Source organism: Photinus pyralis, unplaced genomic scaffold, assembly GCF_008802855.1.
Source record: "Photinus pyralis isolate 1611_PpyrPB1 unplaced genomic scaffold, Ppyr1.3 Ppyr1.4_LG4, whole genome shotgun sequence".
Lineage (NCBI taxonomy): Eukaryota > Metazoa > Arthropoda > Insecta > Coleoptera > Lampyridae > Photinus > Photinus pyralis.
In genome coordinates, this window is record NW_022170511.1 from 39,790,680 (window position 1) to 39,815,674 (window position 24,995).

The following is a 24,995-nucleotide window of genomic DNA, read 5'->3' on the forward strand; positions in this document are numbered from 1 at the left end:
TCAAATCCAACATTTCATGCAATTAAAAACAATCTAGTTACCTTTGATTGAAATTTTGAAAATATACGAGAGTTAAGTAGCCGTTCCCATAAGAATCGCGGGACCAGCACCGCCTTTCCCAGGAAACAAGAAGCAAGATCAGGAAATTGTAATTTCATATTCATGTAAAACAACTTAGAAATTATTCCTTGTCATTAGCTTTTGCAATAAAGTCGATATCTTGTATTTTTGGCTTTTTTTTAAAAACGAGAATTGTTTCGCCAAATCTATAAAAAATCTGAGTTACGGCCTTTTAAGTTTTATGATAATTTCGATATTCACTTTTTCTGGACATCTGCTTTTTGAAAAAATGACAAATTGCGGATAAACCACTCATTTTAGATTCTACCCACACATTCATGGGTAGGTACCTATAAGGCTATAACAACTCAAAATGAAGTATAATTCCGGCTTAAATTCTGCAATTATTTTGATTTATAGATCGGAATTAGACTTGCATACGAGTTGGTCGGACAGTTTCAAACAAAGGTTGCTTCTGTATAGGATTAAATGAGAAAAACTGTGGAATGAAAAGTCAAACAATATTACCAGTAATATACCAAACAATGCCATTATACGAACGCGGACGTATACATTGTCTGATTGTTTCATGAACTTCTGGCTTTAGCGATAAAAAGTAATTGTACAAGCAAACGAGTAACGTTTTTCCAATGTTTTCAGCACCAAAATACCAACAGATGGGCGATGGACTATTGATAAGGAACGTAACGAGAGCGGACAGCAAAACGTACACGTGTCGAGCGATGCAAAGGACAACCGGAAACATAAGGGATCAAAATATTATTCTGAAGGTTGAACGTAAGTACCCGTCTAAAGGTTTAGTTGAGCATGATACAGACGAATTAAGATATTTATCATACACTCACGCGGAATTAATTAAATTCGAGATATATTCTACAAGGAACTTTAATTGCGCGATTGTAATTACAGGCGTGTAAAGATGAATTACAAACAGGGGCAGATGCGTGTGATGTCATTCATCAGAACACTGATGGATTTTAAGAGTGAAACCATTTGAGGGAGATAAATTTTCATGTGAATGCATTATAAATATTTAGGCCATTTATGCAGATGGGTACAAATTTTGCCGCGCGGTGCATAGTTAACCTAGATTTCGAAAAAGTGGAAGTAGAATTTATCTGCTATAGTCCAAGTCATAAATTTCTATGTTGAAAATAAATTTCGGTTTACTTTAAAATCGATAGATACAGTTAGCCCCCACGCGACTGTACGTTTCCTTTCCGGCAAATGTATAATAACATAATCCTTGAGCGAACCTTTTAATTCCGAGTGTTAATTGAAGTTAAAGATGAGCTTCCATTTCGGCGGTAGAGTTCGTTTATTACGCGAGCTTTACTGTATAATTTAGCTCTAGGCGTTTAAAATTCCAAGTACCACTTCCGGAATGAAGCACCACTATTTATTCTGACATTACTACAATTACATCTGACCGGAACATTCTGTGCTTCTCTTCGCATTAATGCTTTTTTCGAATGTGATACGTACCCATCGAATTAATCACGAATAAGAACGAAATGATCTTTATTTATTGCTGTTGACTTAGTTCCACGATTCGTATAATGGATGCCTTCCATATATGGAAATGTTTGTTCGCAAACACAAGCATATTATTATATATCCCCTCGACGATTTCGCTTATTTCCAAAACTCGGAAAAGTTTGTATATGTATACCGCCTACGCGTAGATTGTGCTAAGGTTACAAATGAAAACTGAGTTTGTGTATAGGGGTAAAATATAAAACGGGGTGGTGTTGATGCTGTGATAACTGTTAATTCTAGTTGTTTCAGCGCTTATCCTAAAATTATTAGTTATTATTACAGCGTGGAGAAACAATATTTAAGCGAGTATTTTTATAAATGGCCGACATTGAAGAATGTTTTCCAGTTTTCGTCATTCTCATTCTGTCGCTCCAAGATGTGATAGTAGTGTTCTATTTATGGGGATCGTAAGTTCCGACAGGTAATGGTCTTCACACCTCATAAATAGCACACAACTGTCACACGTCATTAGGCATAACACGCAAACACTTTTCACGGCAAAAACTGACTAGAGACTGCCATTACAACATGCAGTTCCGGTTCAGAGGGGGTGTCCTTTCCCGCCCCTACACTTTTTCAAGAATACTAAAAGGAAAAACTTGTACTAAAATGAAATTTCATAACATAACATAGTAAAATAATGCACCTAACGCATTCCGAATAAAAGTACAAGATGTTAAAAACCAAAATCGAAATAATCTCGTTTGAAACGGTTATGCTTTCTCCCAAAGGAAAATTGGGTGCGGTACCAACAAAAGCTATTAAAATTCCCTGTTCCCAACTATAGGAGCATCTCTCACAAATAAAGACGAACTATATTTCCACAGTTCGCGAGTTCGTGGAGAAATATGAACCAGGCATATCAAATTGTTGTAAAAACTTAACCCGTATTACGTTTTAGTTTACATTCAGGGAGATTTATTGGCGCATTTTCCAACACACGTTAGAAGGCTACTTGATATCCGTCCGTCCGTCTGAGGTCGCAACTACTACTACAGTTTTCAAGATATTTAGTTCGTTCTTTTTGCATTCGGTAGCTAATAACTCTGGTACCTCAACCAAGAACAATCTTGACGATTAATGTGCGCATGCGCGAAGTTTCTTATTTATAGAGATACAATTATTTTTATATTTTAACCGCAGATGGCTCTAGTAAAGACAAGCATATCGCATTTTGTAAAAATCAGATGTGCGCATGTGCAGTGTCCACTTACTTACGTATAGATATTTTTCACGTATGATCCTTTATTTTATCCTTTAATTATATTCTTCGATTTAAAGTGTTTGACCATTGCTTCTGAAGGTTTTTCGGAAGCATTTACTAATTCCAGTCCAGAGTTGACGGGTTAAGTGTGAAATACAATTCATTATTTTACATTCAAGGACCAAACAGTTTCTTAAGATACTAGTTTAACGGTGCGTCGCTGCGGTATTAGTACGAATTTTGGAAATTGGGAATACATACCAAACATTAACATAATGTTTGGAATTTGTGCGTGTTTCAACATAATGTAGCGAATTTTTTAAAGCGCTATCAAGCTGCCATCAAGTTAATAAAGGATTAGTCACCGGAGTTAAGAAATGAAAGCGGATTTTTCCATGAAGTATGAAATGTTAATTCGAGAATTCTTTAGAAGCTTTTTTTTTGCTATATAATCAATTTGAATTGTGTTTTATTTCAGTTTCACATCGACGCCGGAGTGATAAATAGTGAAATTCGCGCTCGAGTTATAAATTTTGAGTACAAGTAATTGATACATAATAATTAACTACTACATGTCAATCTATTTAGGGACCCTTATAACTTCATTAATAATTAATTGTACAACAATAAATAACGTAATTAAATTTATGTCAATGGTTTGCACCTTTCAACAGACTACTACTCTCCGGAAAGTTGACAGAAAAATCACATCAAATTTATATTGGAAGGAATTTTATTCCGCATTTCTACTCATAGAATGCGATCTTACTCGAGGTCTTGCCTAAGTTTACATCTTTCATTAGGTATTACCCACCCGCACATTAATAAAGGAGATTGGTGTAAAAAAATGACCCCCCCTCCACTTTTTTAACGGAAATGCGCGTTTTGAAGCCCCAGGAATCCGAATCAAACAAAATCTCGATGATGTCGGTCTGTCGGTCCGACTGTACTCTCATTTCCGGTTAAACAGCTGAACCGATTGGATCCAAATTTGGTACCCATATTCTTAGACATAAAAGAAAGCTTTGGCAACCCGCATGCGTAGGTGCGCGAATTGTATCTGTGCTAGCCACAGCATTTTTTAAGAGATTGTGTTCAAATGATTCTATTGATAGAAAACGAGAAAGAATATCATCCCTTGCCATTTCTATTTATATTTCAACGGCTGTTATTTATAACAAAAAAGATATTTCCTATTATTGTCATGAATGATTATTCAATTTGCAGACCGAACTAGAAAAAGAATTGAGAATTTCTTGAATTAATAGTATAGTATAGTAAATAAACCTCTCGCCAGGAAAGATTGCCGGTCACAAAACACTTGATCCCGGTCTACAATCTATATTTTTCTAAAGATGTGAGTGACAATGTTGAACAAAAAGACTTTTCGTTCAACATTGGCACGATCCTATTCCGGAAGTCGATCGCATCTTAAGAAAAATATAGATTGTAGATCGGGATCAAGTGTTCTGTGACCGGTAATCTTTCCTGGCGAGAGTTATAGTAAATAATAGTATAATAAATCCTGCAAATTAGAAAAGAGCCATTTGTTGTAGAGTTAATTTCGATCTGCAAATAAATCTAAAAAGTATATGGACAGAGAACAATATGGGCGATTTAATCGCGGGTTCCTGGAGAAAACCGACAATTTTCGCTGCCTTTGGTGCTTGAAGAAAACTATCGAGCTTTGAAAACAAAATTAGTGTACAAAAACGTAGATAAAGTCATTTTGGAATGGCAAAACAGCTATCAAAATTTACCTTCTGAGCCCATCTCTATAGAAATAATAGATAAAAATTATAAGAAAACCCCTCTCCATTTTGCAACATGGGTCAATGCGCGAAAATTGTAGATGGCCTGGTCGTCAATGGATAACGTTTCAAAAACCCTGACCTAACAAGCCAAAGTTTCAGTTAATATACTCTTCTTTCCCGCATCAACCCCACCTAACAGTCTTAAAAGGGTGTTTCGAAACAGCGTAGTTGCCGATCGGATTGTAGTTGATTAGTCGCCTTTTACGACATGCAGTTCCGCTGCAGTAGGGCTATTCTGTCCCGACCCTACACGGGTATCAATAATACTAAAAGAGGCTCATTTGATAGAGGTTTTGTTTTCTTTTCGATGATATAACATGTTAGTACTCTTATTATTAAATTAAAAAAAATTGAGTTGCGCTTGTGAAAATCTGTTATCTAATCCTTTGCTTTACTAATAAAACATCCGCTGTCAGGTCCCATCAATATAAAAAGTATGGTCATTTAAACTAATCACCAAAAATTTACTTGACACCCTCCGGATATTAATGGTAGGGTGACATTTATAAAGCTGTTAATTGGCATTATGTGGGGTGCAATTTTACTGATTGTCCATCCTCATTATTCGTTCATTTTGAAAGAACGTTGCAATTATTAAATTATAACGTATCAACATGCTATGTGTACATGAATATCAATGACCGCCGACCGGGTCAGATAATGGGATATGCTTTTACTGAAGCGCGTCTACCTCCCACAAAGCTGAAGTGAATTCTCTTGTAACTAGGCCACTGTAAACTATTTGGCAGCTACTAACAACTATGATTTATTAACGCCCTGCATAGATAGTTTCTCCATAAACGTGCAAATGGTTTTTTTTCATTCGTCTAGCTATAATCGACAAAAAGGTTACTGGGGGAATATATTAATTGTACAGCAAATTAAAATTCAAAGTTATAACCATAACTTCAGTCCGCACACATCAAACTCGTTAAAATGTTTTAAACGCAATTACGCGAATCCCATATTTAGTCATTCAACACCGGTAATAGAGTTAAAAAGTTGGCGAGCGTTTCCAGAGGGCTTTATTGCATTTTTTCCAAGAATTAGATAACAAACCTAACATGGTTTAGGCTACGTGGTTTTCCGTGCTTTACGTTTCCGGATTTCCGCATTTAATTACAATAGATTAGTTTTATCTTCTTGCATCTAAATTGCCTTAAGGAAACCACCTTCCTGCACACTTAGCAAGTATAAGGGCGCCTTTGTGTTTTGCGTTTCTCAATCTCGCTTGAGTTATGCCGGCAGTAAATTACCAACTAAAACGTAATTTACAAGTTTTATTCTTATAATCATTGTATGTAAACAAAGGGATTGTGAAGCTGGGGTAGACTGTTTTTATGAGGGGCGGCTTACTTGGAGAGGTTTACTGTGATCGAATGTAGCGGGGCGTATGCAGGACCAATTATTTTCTTCTCGATTAAATTACCACTCACAGTAAAAAGGAAAATAGACACCTACTATAAGCATCATATAAGCAACCACTCGTCTTTCCTAGTGACATCCCAGAAATTTTACGGAAAATCCGCATTTCTACTAAAACAACATTGTTCAATTATTGGTTTATTTGTTTCTGTTACTGGAAGATAAATAATTGCTATACCAACCCCAAATTGAAAAGAGAGTATTATCTAGAAAAATTGTCCCCGTTTAAGAGAAAAGACCCACTACAACCGATTTTTTTTACACCTGGATTCTGTTCATTTAGGTCCATAGAAATTCCTTCAGATCCCCGCAAATTTCCAGAGGTCGCCTAAAATATACGGCGATTCCTGGAAGGTCTATGAGGTTTTTGAAATGCAAATGCAGAACGTATAATGGCATCATTATTGGAGGGCTCGATGTTCATCGATATTCACCGAGACCTCCAGTGTAAAATCAACCCTTAACCCATTCAAAAATTCATATAAATCGGAAGAGTACATCCTGGCCTTTGCTAAAAAATTCATTAGTCCAACGCAGACTTTTGGTAAGAATTCCTAAATGCTTTATGAAGCTTTATGATTTTCATTGCTGGTCGATATCACCCTTTATTTTTATTTCGCGTTTTATCCAATATTGCAAGTCGATAAGATTCCATAATGCTCTTTTCCTTTAGAGTAAGCAGTGCTCTTTCTATGGAAACGTTGTAAGAGTAGCTCTAAATATACATTTAAAGTTTTTTTTAAATTTCGTTGTGAAATTAGAGATTTTGAGATTTTAAGGGTAGAGCAGTTTAGGCATTGCTCATCATAGAAATTCTACGGGGTGTCGGAATGTAAAGGGCTGATCATTTAATTAATTACTTGGTAATGAAATTGTGAAGGTGCGAACGAGGGTGCGAATAGATTGACAAGTTTTCTCAAACGAGTTACTGTCAACTTGCCAGTCTACCCGCGCCTTAAGAATAAATAAGAGAGCATTCGGTGGAATGGAAGAGCGTCCTTTTTTTGCACCTTTCGGTTACTAATACAGCGTATTGCATTATTAATGGGTTCGGGATATCTGGAGACTAGGTGTCGGAGATTTGGATCAAATTCAATTATCTTAATTAGGACTATTTGATTACAACTGCAAAATAGACATGAGATTTAGATTATTTTCTGGAGCGTGAGAAGACGAGTCAGATGAATATCAGCCTGAGGGGTTAGCAATCCAATTGGTGCATTTAAAAAAAACATGGTTGACTATTTTACTATAAGTCGTGTTAAAGGGGGCGGTTTTTTATTTAGTGGGAGTAAAAAAAAAGTCTTGCCACAGATCGTTTTGAACCGCATACGTCGACACTGTTTAGTTCAGATTAATAGCTTTTCGGCGTTACGTTTCGAACAACGTAAAAGATCGTGACAGTCATCTGATAGTTAATTCGGAAAAATTTTCAGAAAAGTTTTTGATCCCTAAATACCAAAGAATATCCACGTAATTTGCTCAATATATAAAATCTTTCGGAGTTCGTCAAGGGCGAAAGTCTGGTTTTTCAGACATAAAAAGAACTTAGTGGTGGTTATGGGCATTTTAGTTGTATTGGAACTTGGAAGGTAAAATTTTACAAGTTCTGAACAGTTACACAAAAATTACTTGAGAATTGTCGTTAGAATCTGTGAATTTATCACATAAATGTGTGTTAAAAAACTTGCGTTTGTTAAAATATTAATGAAAGCAAAGTAGACGAGCTTGCATATGGGCGAGGATTCTCCTTTTAAGGCCAAATATCAAAAAACGTTCAGAACCTGTAAAAAACTATTACTATACTCACTCCGTTGTTATAATGAATAAAATTGGGTTTGCTTGTAACTGTTATAACCAAGGATTTAACGTTCCAAAAAGTTATTCCCGACTCCCTGCCCATTTAATGGAAGAAAAATCGCGGCCACGAGAATTAATCTAGTTAATTTGAATTCATAGGGAAAATCTGTACAGGGAAATGGAAATTGGAATTTTGTGACTATTTGAATTTTCATCAATACAGCATCTAACTTTATGGTTATTCTTAGTTTAATTTTGCAAGCAAGCAATTTTCTGAAAATCAAAGTCAATTTTCAGAGAAACATCCCCAAAATCGGAACAGAACATATTAAATATAACACTTTGACCTTATTTATTATGAAATAATAATAATAGAAATAATTTATTACTGTAAACAAGAAAATTTCACAACCAAATTTACAGTCAATAGACACTAATTGAAATGATCATTGTAATATTTCCAGAAACCAACAATTTTTATTTGTCATTTACTAGTAACCCGTCAAACAACCCTTGTCAGTTATATTCAGTACCAGTCCGTAATATGCAGGGTACCCATTATGTGTGGAACATAGCATCTCGGTAAATATCGACTGTATACAAAATCTTTCTATATGAAAGCTGTTTAATATATTTATTTCCCATAATAAGGCAGCATTCACTTGTTTTTTATTTCAGAAAACGAACGAGTAACGAAGAAGAATTGAATTTTTTTAAATTGCAATGCACCCTTTCATTAGGCTCATTTGTTAGAGATTTTTTTCTTTTCGATGACGTAACGTGTTAGTACCTACCCTTAAACAAGAAAATTTGTCACGAAAATTTAAAAACAGTTTATTGGGTAATAACATCAATAACATTAATCTAGTTATCCTACATCAAAATAAAACAAATGAACGTGTATGTTTCTTATTAAACTTTAAAGACAACACGAAATTAGCAATCATTGCTGCAGCAATTTCATCCAGAATACTCGGACATTAATTTCAAGCTTTCCGTGACAGGTCAGCTCACTGCCTTGCAGTTAATAAAAATTGTTTGAAGGCTTATTGCGATGAAAACCATCTTATTGCTAATTTCATTTTGTCTTCAGGGTTTAATTAATTAATAAGAAACGTACACGTTCATTTGTTTTATTTTGATGTAGGATTATTAATCATAACACGTTTTATTTTAAATTTTCTTGTATTACGGTACTAACATGTTTCATCATCGAAATGAGCCTAATCAAAAGGTGCACTGCAATTTAAAAAAATTCAATTGTTTTTCGCTCCTCATTTGTTTTCTGAAATAAAAAATTATGTTTCACTTTCAATTAACCCAAATGTAATAAGTCAGCCCTTTAATCATTGTCTATCTATTACTGAAAACAAATTTGGAAAATTCGAAAACGTTCGCGTGTTATCATGTACACAGACGGACGGACGGACGGACAGAAAGTCCAAAATCATGAATTTGCTTTTTGTCGTTCGTTAATAATCGACATTGAAACCGATGTCTTTGCTTAAACTTACAGAAATAATCTGCATTGCTTGTCTGTTGAAGCAAAGATTTCTAACTTCGAGATGAAATTTCTCGATCAATATATTTAATCTATAATAAACTTGTAACAAATATAGCAAACGACCTCCTGGGTCACTGAACATGTAATCAGTTTTTCCTTGTGCGATGATAAACAAAATACTGAAAACAGAATTGGAAACTTAGAAACCGTTCGGGAATTATCTTGTCCACAGGCGGGCGGACTGAGGGACGGACAGACGAACGGATCACGAACTCGCTAGGAACTCGTTAATAATACACAGGGTATGTTATGAAATATCCAAAGATGAGATAGAAATGCAGAATAAATTGCGAATACATTCCTTCTAAAGATTGGGATCAAGTATATACTGGAGACCTTTAAGAAGAAAACTGAAATAACGTCTGGTGCGATTAAAAGTGACGATCGAGAATCGTTAAGGGTATTCTGAACTAGTAAACATCGAGGTTTCAAGACTATTGATCTTTATTCAACATCCTGTGAATTCTTTCGAATCACCCGGTACATCAATTATAACTAAGAGGTTCATGTGTTCGATAGTATCAGTGGAACATTACAAAATAATTGTGCAGATGGAAATTGAATTGCGGAGATGTAGCTGCACGTGCTGCAGCAAGGAACGTTCTTAATTTCCACATAAAAGCACATTTTAAAGTAATTTTACGGCGTCTTTTTATTGCACTCCGTCGAAGTAAGGAAAGTGCCTATAAAAATTTGCAAAAATGTTAATAAATACAAAGTTAAACTTCCGCAAATGTAATCAAGAATTAATTGCTTTACGTAATTTCCTTGTTTTTTAACTCGGACGTAAAAATTTAATTAAGGTACAGAGTAAAGCAAAACTGCGACATTAATAAGTTTGAGGTTGACGGCGGATTTAGACAAATTAAAATCTCCATTTACAGGTTTATGACATTTTCAGTGGGTACATACAATATTGAAATAGCATTTGTTCATTCGAATGGGGTCAGAAAGCTTTCGCGTTTTATACCGAATAAATTCCAATGAGCTTTTTTATTTAACTACCATAATTCAGTCGAATTTGCCAATATACTGCACACAATGTAATTTGTCTATTTATTTGTCGCCCTTTATTGTATCGTAAACAACTGTTGTTAATCTGAGTATCGGGCATACTGTGTTGTGATTGTAACTAGCAACGAAGGTGGAATGTTCCACGAGCTTTGCGTCTTAAGCCCCGATGCTACGTGATATAAACGTTCGAAAAATAAAAGAAAATTGACAACCACGTTTCAGAAATTTAACAGGAACTTTTCACGAAACGTACAAGAACGTAAATGCTGGAGGTGATCACGTAGTCAGCTTGGAGGAAAATGAGTCGAAACAATCAATAAAAATTTGCCAAGCGTATTCTTCAAAAATATGCAAACGTATTGTTACAGCCCAAAATCCACCCTTAATTTTTACGAAACTATTCCTGTTTACAAATTCGTTTTTTTCAAACATTTCTTTCGACGCATTCAGACTTTTTAGTATGCACAAATAGCTAACCTAGAAAACTAGAATTCACACTTCTCTCTGAAAGTGAGTCAGAAATTATAATTAACAATTTTACGTAGAAGATTCTAATCACACTTAAATTAGTTTCCAACTTCATTTATAATTCCTTACCTGCCGCACGGTATGGCGACTAATTTACTAGAAAAACTCAAATTCCTCAACAATGTCAGCTGAAAAAAGATGTCGAAAAAACCGTTTGAACATGAACTGAAAGAGTTCATTTGGTTCGCATTCTTTTGCTCCATTTAACAAATTTGCTTTCAAAGCTCATAAAAAATATTTACAACAGAAAATTTAGGCGTATAATGAAAAAATCTTTCCATCTATAAATCGATTCCTACTTTTCCAAAGAAAAGCCGAACTTTGTAAACGAAATTCTGAGAAAAATCTCCCTTTGTCTATACAGCCGTAGTCTACAAAATGATATTTTTCCCTTTAATCGGTTCCGTACATACGTTGACAAGGGTTTCTTTCCTCATTTTTCGATGAATCGGGCTTAACCCGCATTTCTAACGGGGATGAAATTAGGGTTTCGCCTCGATAATGGTTTTGTATGTGATTGAATTTTCAATGCGCTACATTGATTAAATTAAGTTAAATCTGAAGCAAATTCGCCTCTTTTAACCTTTCTATACCGCTTTTTATCCTTTAATTGCGCTCTTACTGATTGCTTTGTCATGCTTTCGCTTGGTAGCTCGAGGGTTTATTCCTTTGGGATATTTGAGATACTCGACATTTTTCTTTTCCGATAATTATTTTTTATTGAGGTTCTGAGTAGCTTGTGAAGCAACGTTATTAACCCGTAATGAGTAAAATGTGAGCGCCTGTGCAGAATGGTTCATATTTTAACAGAAAAAAACGCGTCAATATCGATACATATTATATCTACGCCAACGTTTTTTTTTATGGTTGCGATATTTTCATACGATTTTTTCTTTGATCCCATCAGTGAAAGGACATTTTCTTACGGACTGCCTTCGAAAGTCTTTTCTAAATAAGCGTGCTGAAAATTAGCTTTTATATAGGTATCTGATTCCAATTTTGAGAAATATAGATCGGCCATATTTCTCAAAATTGGAATCAGATACCTACATAAAAGCGAGTGTTCAACATTTTCATTAATTATGTAGATATTAGTAACAAAAACAAAAGTAAAAAAAGCGTGCGAAGACGTTAAACGGTGAAGAGTTGAGCTAGGAAACTGTTCTGTCAAGAATTTGGCACATTTTTTTTATTAGCACGTACCGAGACACTATACAGTGAGAGACAAAATATGTAACAAATTCATTTAAAAATCAGTCACTGGGTTTTAAAAAATGCTCATACACGTCTATCATAATTTTTCCTGCGCATTTTTTGCACTAAAGACAAAATATACAGGGTGCGTCAAATAGTAGTTTAGGTAATACCAAAGTTGACTTTTTAAATGGAACAGTATTTTTTAAAATCCATTTTCGAATTATTTTCATTATGCGTAGAATTTGACACTGAATTCGAAAATGGATTTGAAAAAATACTGTTCCATTTAAAAAGTCAACTTTGGTATCCAAATCTACTTTTTGTCGCACCCTATGTATTTAGATTAAACCCAACATCTGATTTTTAAATTTTTTAATTCCATATTGCAATCGCTCACCGTATTATGTCATTTATCCCACCTTTATTGAAATATTTCATACGACAATGCTGTTGCAGTTTAGTAAAATGTCGCTTTAGAAAAATTGAAAATATTGAGTTTCAATTAGTGTATCATTTAAGAAGAGGTGGAACGACCAACCACCACATCAATTTTCCTTATTGCCAGCTTTGCAACACTATGGATTCTTATCATTCGGACTATATCGGCTTCGCTCGATCTTTGTAATCCTTGTAACGGTAATTATTATTTATCACTTACAATTTATACCATAATTCAAGCGCATCAAAGTTGGAATTGACTGAAATATGCTACAATTTGTTCCAGAATGAACACGTAATTTTTCGGGGAAGGATTGCGTCACACCCGTGTTCGCTCTTATCGCCGATGACTAATCTTTTATGGTACCTCGATGTCTTTAGGGATTTCTGGAACGTTGCCTCAATGAACATATTGAATAAGCCAAGTGCTTAACTTAATAATATCATCGGAAAAGCTAGGATAGTATGTTCCACTCAAAAGGAAGAGTTAGCCAGCTGCATCATTAAAATGCGACCAACTTGTTTTACGGGTTTTTAACACTTCAAGTCAGGAAGAGCATCTTTTAACATGAAATCCAAAACTTTAACAAAGTTATATTATATAATATTAATATTAAGGTTAAAAATTCACTAAATTTGGAGAATAAATAAATAGGGTTCCCATCTAACAAGGGTTAATGAGATGTCTACATGAGCCGGATGTTATTTTCCCCTACCAATTTGAGAAATTAAAAAAAAACTGTTGACATAGGTTACTCTTACGTCTAAAGGGATGTTGTCTTTTAAAGCTGAATCTGATTCAGTGTGCATAGATACAGAATTTGAAGCGACCTTTTTTTACAAAATCCACAAAAAGTAAAAATACCGCCGTCAAGTTTGATTAATCTTGCTTCCAACTTCATTAATTGAATTTTTAGGACCATAATTAGTGTCTAATAATGTTTGTTGTTCTCGAGGTTGCATTGTGGGTTGCCCACTTTGCGTAAGAATTAAATAACCAAGTCATGTATAATGCCTGTCATAGGAACAGAAAATTAAATAATTGTCAAACAAACAATAAAAGTCTGTTCAATGCAATATGGGGCATTAGAGATAATTCATTGTGACTGAAAAAAAATATACTTGAACAGGGACGCGCAAAAGGTCGAAAGTTAGCCAAATAAATCAAAATGTAACCTTACTATTGTAATCGGAAGGTCGTACGTTTAAATTTATAAACTTCCTAATGCCTCTTCACAGATCTACTAATGTAAGAAATTAATGATGAATAACGATACCTAATTAAAGTTTGAGGTATAACCTCCGGCAACCGACGATAATTAATGTTAAAGTTAATATCGGTCAGCGCTTTAATCTCTTGGTATGATTATTAAGGGCATATTTCCCTACCCTTAACTAATTAACGTTTTCAACAATACTAACAAATACAGGCACGTTTTAGATTACTGTGGTCAAATAAATTTAATTAGTCCCGAAATATGAGACACACTCGCAAACTTTCCGAAAGTGACGCCGCGGCGTCGCGTCGGAGCCAGCACTTTGTTTACCCTCCCTGATTATGTAAGCTCACATTTTATAAGTTACACGCAATTGGAATCCGGGGAGTTTTTCTGGCTCCCGAGACGCTCAGTAGGTCAGACTGGAAATTGCGAAATTTACTTTTTTTGTGTTTACCGGTAGGATTTCATTCATTCAAAACACCAATTGAAACGTGATTAATCTAAATTTAAGAGGATTTGAAAAAATGGTTATCTATTCGATTTATTGCGCAAATCTACTCGGGTGAGAGTAAATTGAGTTAAAGCGGACGAAATAGAAATAAATGTGAGGAAAAATTTAATGCCGCATTTTAGGGTGATTAAAATAATACACAAGGGATTTCAAAATGTAAATAGAAAATAAAAACTTGTAATCGAAGTTTTAGTTCTGTTACATACTGGAATGTCTAGATAGTACACATTGTGCCATTATTTCCTTTTCATAGCATAAATGTGAAGGACGGCAAGGACGAATGTCATCAAGATCGCGTAAATCCTTTAAACCTGCGTGGGTTCATAATAAGTTTTTCTAAACATAATAACAGTGACTGTTATGAACCGAAGAAAGCGACGAGCTCACACCATTATTGTCTATTTGGTTTCTGCGAAATTCCGCAAATGTTGATAAAACTGATGAATTTACGAATCTTTGTCGGAAACTATTAGACTTGCGTGGTCACAAATTTTGTCTAGTTTAAAAAAGTATACGACAATAATTGCTTTAAAATTGGTCCTTCAGGACTAAAACTTACGAAAACCGAAAAATAGTACGCACAGGTCTTTCGATGTCGAAAACGTGGATTTCTTACATCCCTATTCATCTCAGAAATAACGTATCTGATGCACGGAATGCCCATTTTGTGGTCTAATTTGACTGTGCAACAAGAGTTGGTTTTTAAAAAATTTACAGATAAGTGTATTTTTGAATCTGGCGTTTCCATGGTGTGATGAAACTCAAAATGGAGTTATGTAGAATAAAGTCGTTGAGTTAAACACAAAACACAAAACCTTCCCCATACTAATTTAATTAATGATGGCGTAAAACGACTAGTTTCGACCAACGGTTATCTTATAGATATAATATCGAATGCAGATTTTGGAATTGACATAGTTAAAGTGGAGATTACATTATGGAGATTACAGATTAAAATTGGGACATTCTGGAAGCATATAAAGGCCATTTAAAAAACAGGCATGCTGAAAAAGTTACGTTAAGTTATATCGTCAAAGTTTTTACTTACGGGAAAATCGATGACATTATAAATATATTCCTTTTTAATTAGTCTCAAGTCACATATTGTAAAATTAATTATTTAGTAAAAACACGGCGTGGGTGGACAATGCCATCGAAAAATACAAATTAATGCTCAGGTTAAGCAACAGCAGGAAAAGTAACTAGCGGGAAATTTGAAAAAGAAAAAGAAAAGGGACAGGATCAAGGTGAAAGGGTGCGAAGCGAGAAGAAAGGTAAAAGAATGCAACATTACTTGCATTGGGCTATTGTTTTTTAGTAATACTTAAATTTAATTTTGTTAAGAAACATATCCTGTACCTGCTGAAGGGAGTCGTTGGGACTCACGGGAATACAAATTCTGGGATAAAGCTTACAAAATGAAGACGGCCGGTTAAGAACAGTTTAAAAAAATGTTCCAAAACCCACTCGTGGGTATTGCCGCGTAACACAAAGTATTGAAACGATGCGTTGCCATCGAAAGCACACAAAATGTCGAATCTGCATATTGAAGCACGTCCACGTCCAGAGAAAGAGAGGAGTTAAATAAGTAAAATAAAGTTTCAAAGAAATATCTCCATAAATAAGAAAGTTGGCATTGCGCAGTCACTGCGCATGCCCACACATAATTTTTACCATGTGCGAAATGTTTGCCTTTACTAGAAGCAGATGTGGTTCAAATTCCAAAGAAATATCCCCATACATAAGAAAGTTGGCAATTGTGCAGTTACGGCGCATGCACTGCGCAATGCCAACACATAATTTTTACTGTGTGTGAAATGTTTGCCTTTACTAGGAGAATCTGTGATTAAAATTGCAAAGAAATATCTACATAAATGCGAAAGTTGCCATTGCGCAGTCACTGCGCATGCCTCCACATAATTTTTACCATATGCGAAATGTTTACCTTTACTAGAAGCGTCTGTGGTTAAAATTTCAAAGAAATATCTCCATAAATAAGAAATTTGGCATTGCGCAGTATGCCCACACATCACTGCGCATGCCCACACATTATTTTTACTATGCGCGAAATGTTTGCCTTTACTAGAAGCGTCTGAGGTTAAAATTTCAAAGCAATATTTCCATAAATAAGAAAGTTGGCATTGCGCAGTCACTGCGCATGCCCACATAATTTTTACTATGCGCGAAATGTTTATCTTTACTAGAAGGGTCTGTGGTTAAAATTTCAGAGAAATATCCCTATAAATATGAAAGTTGGCATTGCGCAGTCTGCGCAAAATATGGAGTTAAATGAAACTGATCGAAATGGGCAAATATAGACCATAACAGCTATCAATTAGCGAAAACGCGAAGTCTCTAGGTGGCCCAGGGGCCGAGATCTCGATGGAACGGACGGACGGACGGACGGACGGACGGAAACACGAGCACATAAGCTTTACCTCAACTTCGTTGTGTTACGCTAAAAAGCAAATACATATTTAAATTTAATATCTCATTCAGAGAGTGTTGAGGTTTATCTTTTTAGTGATTGGGGCCGAGTACATTAATTTCCGAGTCATGTAATGTTATTTTACTGACGAGTTTTGTATTAAATTTTACCCGAAATCGTATTTTAACATAAAATTTCAATTTTCATATAGAACTTTTGATTAATGCCAATCTGTCATTGATGACAGGAATCATTATAGATATTACGCAATGTGATAGGTGCGGCAGGAAAAGTGACAAGTGGGGCTGGTAAACTGACAAGTGCGGCTGGTAAACTGACCGGTGCGGTCAGTAAAGTGACAGGCGGCAGGAAAAGTAAGCTGGTTTGCCTCCGTCATGGAAACTAACATTTCCCTGACATAAAGTAGGCATGAAAATGAATAGGCTAGTCAAAATAGGTGGTTAAGGTAGAAAAAATTAGTAACAAACTGATCTCTGCAGAAATGAGTACCAAATAGGGTCCTTATTAACCCCTCAAAAATCGCACTTTGTCGCATTGGTGGAACTTGGGTAAAAATGGCCGCCATCTTGATTTTTTTCGAATTTATTAAATATTTCGTAAAGTATACATTATATCAAAAAAACTCAGGAGACTTTTTTTATGGAGAATCAAAAGTTACCTATAATAAAAAAAGTTTAAGTCTATTGATCAAAAAACAAAAAAGTTATTGAAATTTATATGATTTGGCAATATGGATTTTTTAAAAATTTGTATTTATTGATGAAATTTACTTGCTCAACTACAGGTTTTACCCCAATTACAGTTGAGCAGTACCTACATACATTTACATTTAAGTGAGTAAATGAAATATAACTCAAATATAACAAAGTACACAAGAAACAAAATAATAATTAGTAATTAAGTAATTACTAGCTACAGAGGACACAAAAAAAACCAAAAAGGCACTAGGAATAAAATATAAGTTAGATGCCCTTATAGTTATAACGATCACGGCTAACAATATTTGAAACTTAAACAAAAACTTAAACAAAAAAGCATTCTGTACAATTGCCATAATTAACGATTGCCAAAATTAACGAGTTACATGATTGGAGCAGGGAAATCACGAATCACACGAGTTACAAGCTGTTATAAGATTCTCTACATTACGTGCAGATAGCATTTCTTTTTAAATTCGTGAAGGCAGTCTCCAAATATATCCAACTGTGGTGGTAATTCATTATATGTGCGCAACAATAATAATAATAATTTATTGGTGTTACTACTACTACTACTACTAATTAATGGGGAATGTTTGAGGACATTTGTACGAGCGTATGGGATATGAAATAATTATCTCGACCGACTGGAGTATGAATGGGTGATAAATCCAATTTGACTGTGCAATCCACTATCATCTGTGAAACCTCGAAGAAGCTTATAAAGGAAGGTTAGCTGTATTTTTCTCCTGGTATTCAAGCTTTTTAAATCAAACATTGTTAACATCGCAGTACTTGACGTCAGATGCGTGTAATATCCATGTGTAATATAAATATCTTAAAAATTGGTAAATATCTGAATTAGTTAAAACTGTTTTGTATGCCCAATTTTTAAAATAAGGATTTTAAAGTAAAATACTCAATAATTGGGTAATTATTCACATCTGTGTCGACACATAGATGTACTTATTTCAAAAACTTAATGCAGATATAGCAGTTTAAATTAAATCAGGACTTAAAATTATTTTAAATCTGTACCGGTGTCCAAAGAAGATTCATGATTTAATGTAGCAGGTAAGTAGAGGGAGGCAAATAATTGAATGTTTTTATTTTCATTAGGTTATCGGCTCACTAGAGTCGTTTATATATTTTAGCAAGGTCTGATGATGAAGTGAGCTTCGAAATCGATAACCTAAAGAAAATAAAAACATTCAATTATTTGCTTCCCTCTACTTACCTGCTACATTAAATATATCCAAATAATTCACATGGAGCAATACATCAATAAAAAGAAAGATTCATGATATTAATGTGCTATTTGGCAGCTCCTTCGGTTGGTGGTAGTGAGGCTAAACATAATTCTGAATTTAAGCTTTGCCTTGATGTCATTCGCATATACAGGGTGGTGACTTGCGTAACGCATCATAGGGATTTAAATGTAAAATTCATAACATGCGATTATTGGCTCCCCAAATTATTTTAGAGCAAAAATTATTAAGCTTTTTTGTAGAAAACATTTTTTTACGCCAATCAACGGTGTTAGTTTTCAATTTTTTTCATATAAAGACGGAAAATTGGAAAAATAAAACCCGCATCTTTTTCAATAATCTGCGATGCCATAGAATTTTCTAAAACAAAAAGATATCCAGTTATCAATTAGCAGCAGATCGAAATGGATTTTATGATCGACTTGGTTACTGTCTTGCAGTTAATGGTGACTTATTCGAACATTTATTATAAATTGTTATATTAGGAAACCGTTTTTAGTAATTTAGTCTTTCTTTATGTTGAATTCGCTGTTTGAAATGTAATACTTTTTGAGAATTTGATTTGTTTTATAGTAGACATTCAATGGCTTGACGGATATTGGCGAAGTTTTTCTATTATAAAATTCCATGGCATCACAGATTATTGAAAAAGATGGGGGTTTTAATTTTCCGTCTTTATTATGCAAAAAATTGAAAACTAAATAAGGTTGTTTGCCGTAAAAAATGTTTTCCTACAAAAAACCTTAATACATTTTTGCTCTAATATAATTTGGGGGGCCAATAATCGCATGTTATGAATTTTACATTGAAATCCCTATGATGCGTTACGCAAGTCACCACCCTGTATAGTATGTGACGTAACTAGTTAATATCATCAATCTTCTTTGGACACCGGTACAGATTTAAAATAATTTTAAGTCCTGATTTAATTTAAACTGCTACATCTGCATTAAGTTCTTGAAATACATCTAAGTCTCGACACAGATGTGATAATTACCCAAATCATATAAATTTCAATAACTTTTTTGTTTTTTGATATAATGTATACCTACTTTACGAAATATTTAATAAATTCGAAAAAAATCAAGATGGCGGCCATTTTTACCCAAGTTCCACCAATGCGACAAAGTGCGATTTTTGAGGGGTTAATAAGGACTCTATTGAGTACTCATTTCGGCAGAGATCACGTTGTTACTAATTTTTTCTACCTCACTTGTATAAACCGGCCTAGTTTGACCAGCCTAGAAGGTTTCATGACGATTTTGGGTAAAAAGTATTGCGAAAATGCGTTACAATAGGAAAAACTGCAAAGTTTTGGTACTTGCATTGCCGTATGATACAGATACACTGGGATTTTTCTAGAAGTAAATTGACTTCGGACCTTGATTCATACGCGTTCACGCTTCTTCGTCTTTAGTCACCCAAATTATTCTCGATGGACAAAAAGATTCCACGACAATCTATTAAACATAGAAACAAAGTACCCTAACTACAAAAGTCAATTTGTAAACGGTTTATTTTTAATTAAACCGTTTTTTCGATCACCGGTAGATTTAAGTCTCGAGCAGACCGTTAATGCAGATGCTGCACGACGATTAGGAGTGACGAATTCTGGAAGCTCGGAAAAGATGGGCATACTTAGTTATTCCCTAAGAACTTCAATCGTGACACAAACGTTTGAAGATGCAGGTTGCAATAAAAAGTAAGATGCCAGAACACCGGGTAAAAAAGACAAGAGAGCGTTAAATTCAGTAATAAACCGTACAAGAGCTAATGGCCTATTTTGCAGTTGAAGCTCTTTAATTATAAATAAAAAAAAAGTACTATAGAGAATTTAATGAATCCTTTTTGGGATATACCCAAAGGCCAATTGTTTAACATTGCTACAGGAAAAGTTTTCTCTATAATAGTCCCAGTATATAGGGAAGTTCCTTAGAATATTGAAGAAATCGGAATTGAATTACGAGACAGATTTATTCAAGAATGCGTATTGGATTCTACAAGGTTTGGGAAGCCTTTAAAAAACTGGATGTACCTACTTTTGCCAACAAAGGTATTAAATACTCAATTAAACACTGATGTGAACTTAAATTTGAAACATTTAATGAGTAAACTTTTGCTGTTATCAATAAATAATAAGCTAGACCTAGAGTTAGTGATGACCTATTCCTTAACGCGCCTGTTCCTTTATCGCTTTGTAACCTCGATGGAAGCATCAACACTTCTTCAAATTTTAGAAAAAATTGACAAAAACCCTGAGAACCAGAATTAGTTGGTGCCACGGTCATTGATGGATATTTCTTTTTACACTTATTAAAAAATCCTAATGAACCGCTGAGGTAATAATTTTTCAGCCCATGTTTGCAAAATACGGGCACAAATCGATAAACAAAAAATATTATTATTTGGTTTGACTTCTAATTTGAATGGGTTTTCTTCGTTACGTACACATTTTTAAATACAAGGTAAATGAAAAGATTTGCAAAGTATGCAAGATATGCAAAAGAAAATTTAGTTTACTTTATAGAATTTATGTAAAAATGACATTTTAATAGGTTTGAATGAGTAGGCTAAGCCGTTCTTTAACCGTAAGAGTAGATAACGTGAAACAAATGATTGTGCATTCTAATGACATCTGTCCAAATGCATGACATAAAATGACGTTCAGAACATATAAACGATCGCGACGGCGGAACCTAAGCTTGCTATTTTTGACGTCTCTAAATTAAATTCAGAATTATAAAGAGCTTTATAATGGTTTATATGGCTTCTGCTATAAAATAAAGTTTTGTATTATACACGACAATAAAGGGAAACTAACCATCTCGTGAAAATTAATTAATTAACATCTTTCACTCAATGGTTAAAATATCGTCTTGTATAATAACTAACTATTAATGGATTCAAAATGTTCCGAATCGCAAATGCACGATATCTGAAAGAGCGCACCCCAAAAATAAACGATATGCATTAACTACTATCAACAAGTCCTGCTCACTTCTCATATTATCAAATTTGGTCTAAGTAATTTGACTAATTTTTATTATAAAATGAAAATTTGGCAATAGCGTCACACTTTCAACTCATCCCTAATATGCTGTTTTTATTGCACGGTTCCGGATTGTGCCTTCCTTTTCCGATTTGATACTACAGACACAATTTGATTCATTGTCACAGATATGTACGCGGGCAATGTTTGAGCTCGGCCTTTAACGCCATAAATTATATTACTCATATTTTATATTTCTGTGCGCAATCAACAACCCGCGGTTACAGGGGAACATTCATTGGATGACTCCGGGATTTAATATGTTCGTACATATTTTAGTAATTTAACTGCCAGAACATTGCCCTTTTACTCCCAACTCGAGAGTTTGAAATACGTGATTAGAATAATGTGACACAATCGAGAATATTAATACACTGAAAACTGTGAAACATCCAGATCTACAGTTTAAATTAAAGTACCTATCTCTTAATATTGGTACTACAGTAAAAATAAAAACGCGGTATTCGGGAAAATGAAGAGGGCAAAAGAAAAACAAAAGCGACGGGATGTAATAATGAACATTATATCAATTCAGTTAATTAAAAGTTTTCAATAATCCACCGCTTGAAGCAGCTTGTGAATTGTACGTTCCAATTTCGTATTGCTTATCTTGCGCTCTGCTCAAAAATTAGAACAGAAAGGCAACTCACTCGAACATTTCGAAAGCAGGCGACGAATTTAACGTGAAGAGCTCTTCAGCACCGCGGGCCTAAAATCTATACGAATTCGTTTGTGGAAAAATTATTTTACAAGGATCAAGTGAAAGTGCTTGATCGACCGCAATTAAAATGTGGTGTTAAAGTGGTCATTGCGGTTATGTTGGAACGTAAATAGTGTTAGTAGTGGAACATCAAGTCTGTATCTGGTAAAGGGTCTGTGAAATGTGAAATGAGACCGTCCTTAATTGACACTAAACAGTTTCTGTTGCCGATAACTTACTTGTAACATTAGGAAAAAAGACCGATTATTGACAGCAGAATACATAACTCCCGCACGGAACTAAAAATGCTCGCACCCCCCTTCCTCGATTAAAAAATAAAAACTGCTTGTACTACAAAAGATATTTATAAAAATAATGTCTTTTTCAAAGATTCTAACTACAAACCCTTCACATCACTGTCGAGGAAACATTGAAGCACGAGGCTTTGAGACCGAGTAGGTACTTTAATTTCCGAGTCAAGTAATGCTATTTTTTCTGAAACGACTTTAGAAACAACTACTTTCGTCTCTAAAAAGGGTGAAGAAAATGTGATTTTCCTCTCTAGTGAGGAAAGTAAAAAACAATTTCTGCGTTAATCTTAATAATGACATTTAAAATTGAAACACACCCGTATCTAGATTGCTATTTGTCAAACTTCATTATTGTATACGATCATTTTTCAATTTTGATTGTAGTTTCAGAAAAAAATATGTGTAAAACTTGAGAAGAAAACTATCGTTCAATTGACACACTCGCTACGCTCAAGTGTCAACCTTTGAACTCGAGTTAAAAAACTCTACCTTCTTCTCTAGTTGTACAAATAACTATTATGGACGAGTCTTTTTTTATTAAACTTTACCCCAAATCGTATTTTAATGTGAAATTTCAATTTTTATGTATATAACTTTTGAATAATGTCAATCTGTCAGTGATGATGTGACATGTGTGGCCGGTAAAGTGCTAGAAGCGGATGGTCAAACGCCAGGAAAAGTAGTCTGGTCTCATGACGATTTTGGGTAAAATGTTTACGGAATAACTGTAATCGACAAAATAAATCGGTTGTGAGTAATGTGAGTTATGATGGAAGTCTAATTGAGATTTGATAACAAAATAACTATTTCATTAATTAACTTTACATGATCAAATTCCCCATATATTGGCGTAACATGAATTGTCTTTGAGATCAGCTTGGAGTATTGGCGTCCATCCTCCCATTTATCACCTATTCTTCATAACTAGACAGCTAGCCAAACTTAAAGCGTATAAAACTGGGCTTCTCGCATGGAAATAGAGGACATTTACAACGATATTTTAGTAACTCGCGATATATGTATAGACAGAATCGACCGCACCCTTAATAATTTTTCCATAAGATTTTTATCGGAATGTTTATGTTAGGTATCTGTAATATTTATGGCTGCCGTAGAGTCTCGAGTGGTTTTTTCTTCTACAGCACGGTAATGCGGGCAGTTTGTTAACTTTGACTACAATATCGCGCTGCAGTAAAGCAAAATGTTAAAAGTAATGATACTCTCTTTGCCCACTTATGTCAACGTACATTTTTGTATTTGTGCCAAGAAACGGGCGAATAGGTACGTGTTATAAATGCGACTACTTTATCATGGAGGGAATATCTTATGATGGACAATAAAGAGTCGGTGAGAATGAGGAGTAACTATTTAAAATTATATACCGTTCGAGGTTCAACTGTAAATTTATGTAAATTGAGGCTTTAGAAATTGTGGTAAACTTTCAGACAGAGTAAACCAACTAGCATACATGGATTAACTAAATGTGACTGTTTAAAATTTAATTACAGACTTCCACACTTCTAACTACTCTGATTTTGAATTATTTTGGTAATCCTTAGAACAAACAAAACCGTAATTGTTAAGTTGGAATTTAGGACACTCGGATTAATTTAACTTTTCGCCATAAACTAGATTAAATCGTGAGAGAAACTTGATCAAATTTTTTTCAGATAAACCAGTTCCTCGGTTCCCTCACTTGTGGAAACAGATCGAGCAGGCTTGGGCGTTTATTGGCGGCGATGTTAATTTGACCTGCGAGGTCGACGCGAATCCGCCAGCGAAGTTCGAGTGGTTCCGCAAAAATCGTCTCGTCACCGTAAGGGATAAGGCAGCCATCCATGAACCTCATAGATCAATCCTTCAGGTGAGTCTTCCAGTCGCGCTTGAATTTATTAGAAGTGAAAGTTTCAGCTTCACGCGAATAATTCGATCGTTTTCGGCGATTATAAATGTAGAGCGACGAACCGATTGGGGAAGCTCGAAAAGTTTATCACACTCCAACAGGGAGTGCAGCCCGATCCTCCAGACATAGTTAGATTGCACGAAGCAAGACGGCACACCATCAGTTTAACTGTCGAAGGGCCTGATATGACGAATAGGACGATTGCCGCTAGCATGCTACCTTCCGGCTATCGCATACAGTATAAGGCCACTGAGGAAAATTTGGATTGGGATCATGCGGCAA

At 34.7% G+C, this 24,995-nt stretch overlaps 1 protein-coding gene across 1 annotated transcript in view; it reads left to right on the forward strand.

The window, feature by feature from the left end:
• LOC116169132 (lachesin-like) overlaps nt 1–24,995 on the forward strand; it is a 137,184-nt gene that overhangs the window by 110,848 nt on the left and 1,341 nt on the right. Inside the window, exons 5-7 of the mRNA XM_031485159.1 lie at nt 721–858; nt 24,481–24,674; nt 24,722–24,991. Coding sequence (XP_031341019.1) covers nt 721–858; nt 24,481–24,674; nt 24,722–24,991 — 602 coding nt within the window. The remainder of the gene's footprint in view (nt 1–720; nt 859–24,480; nt 24,675–24,721; nt 24,992–24,995) is intronic.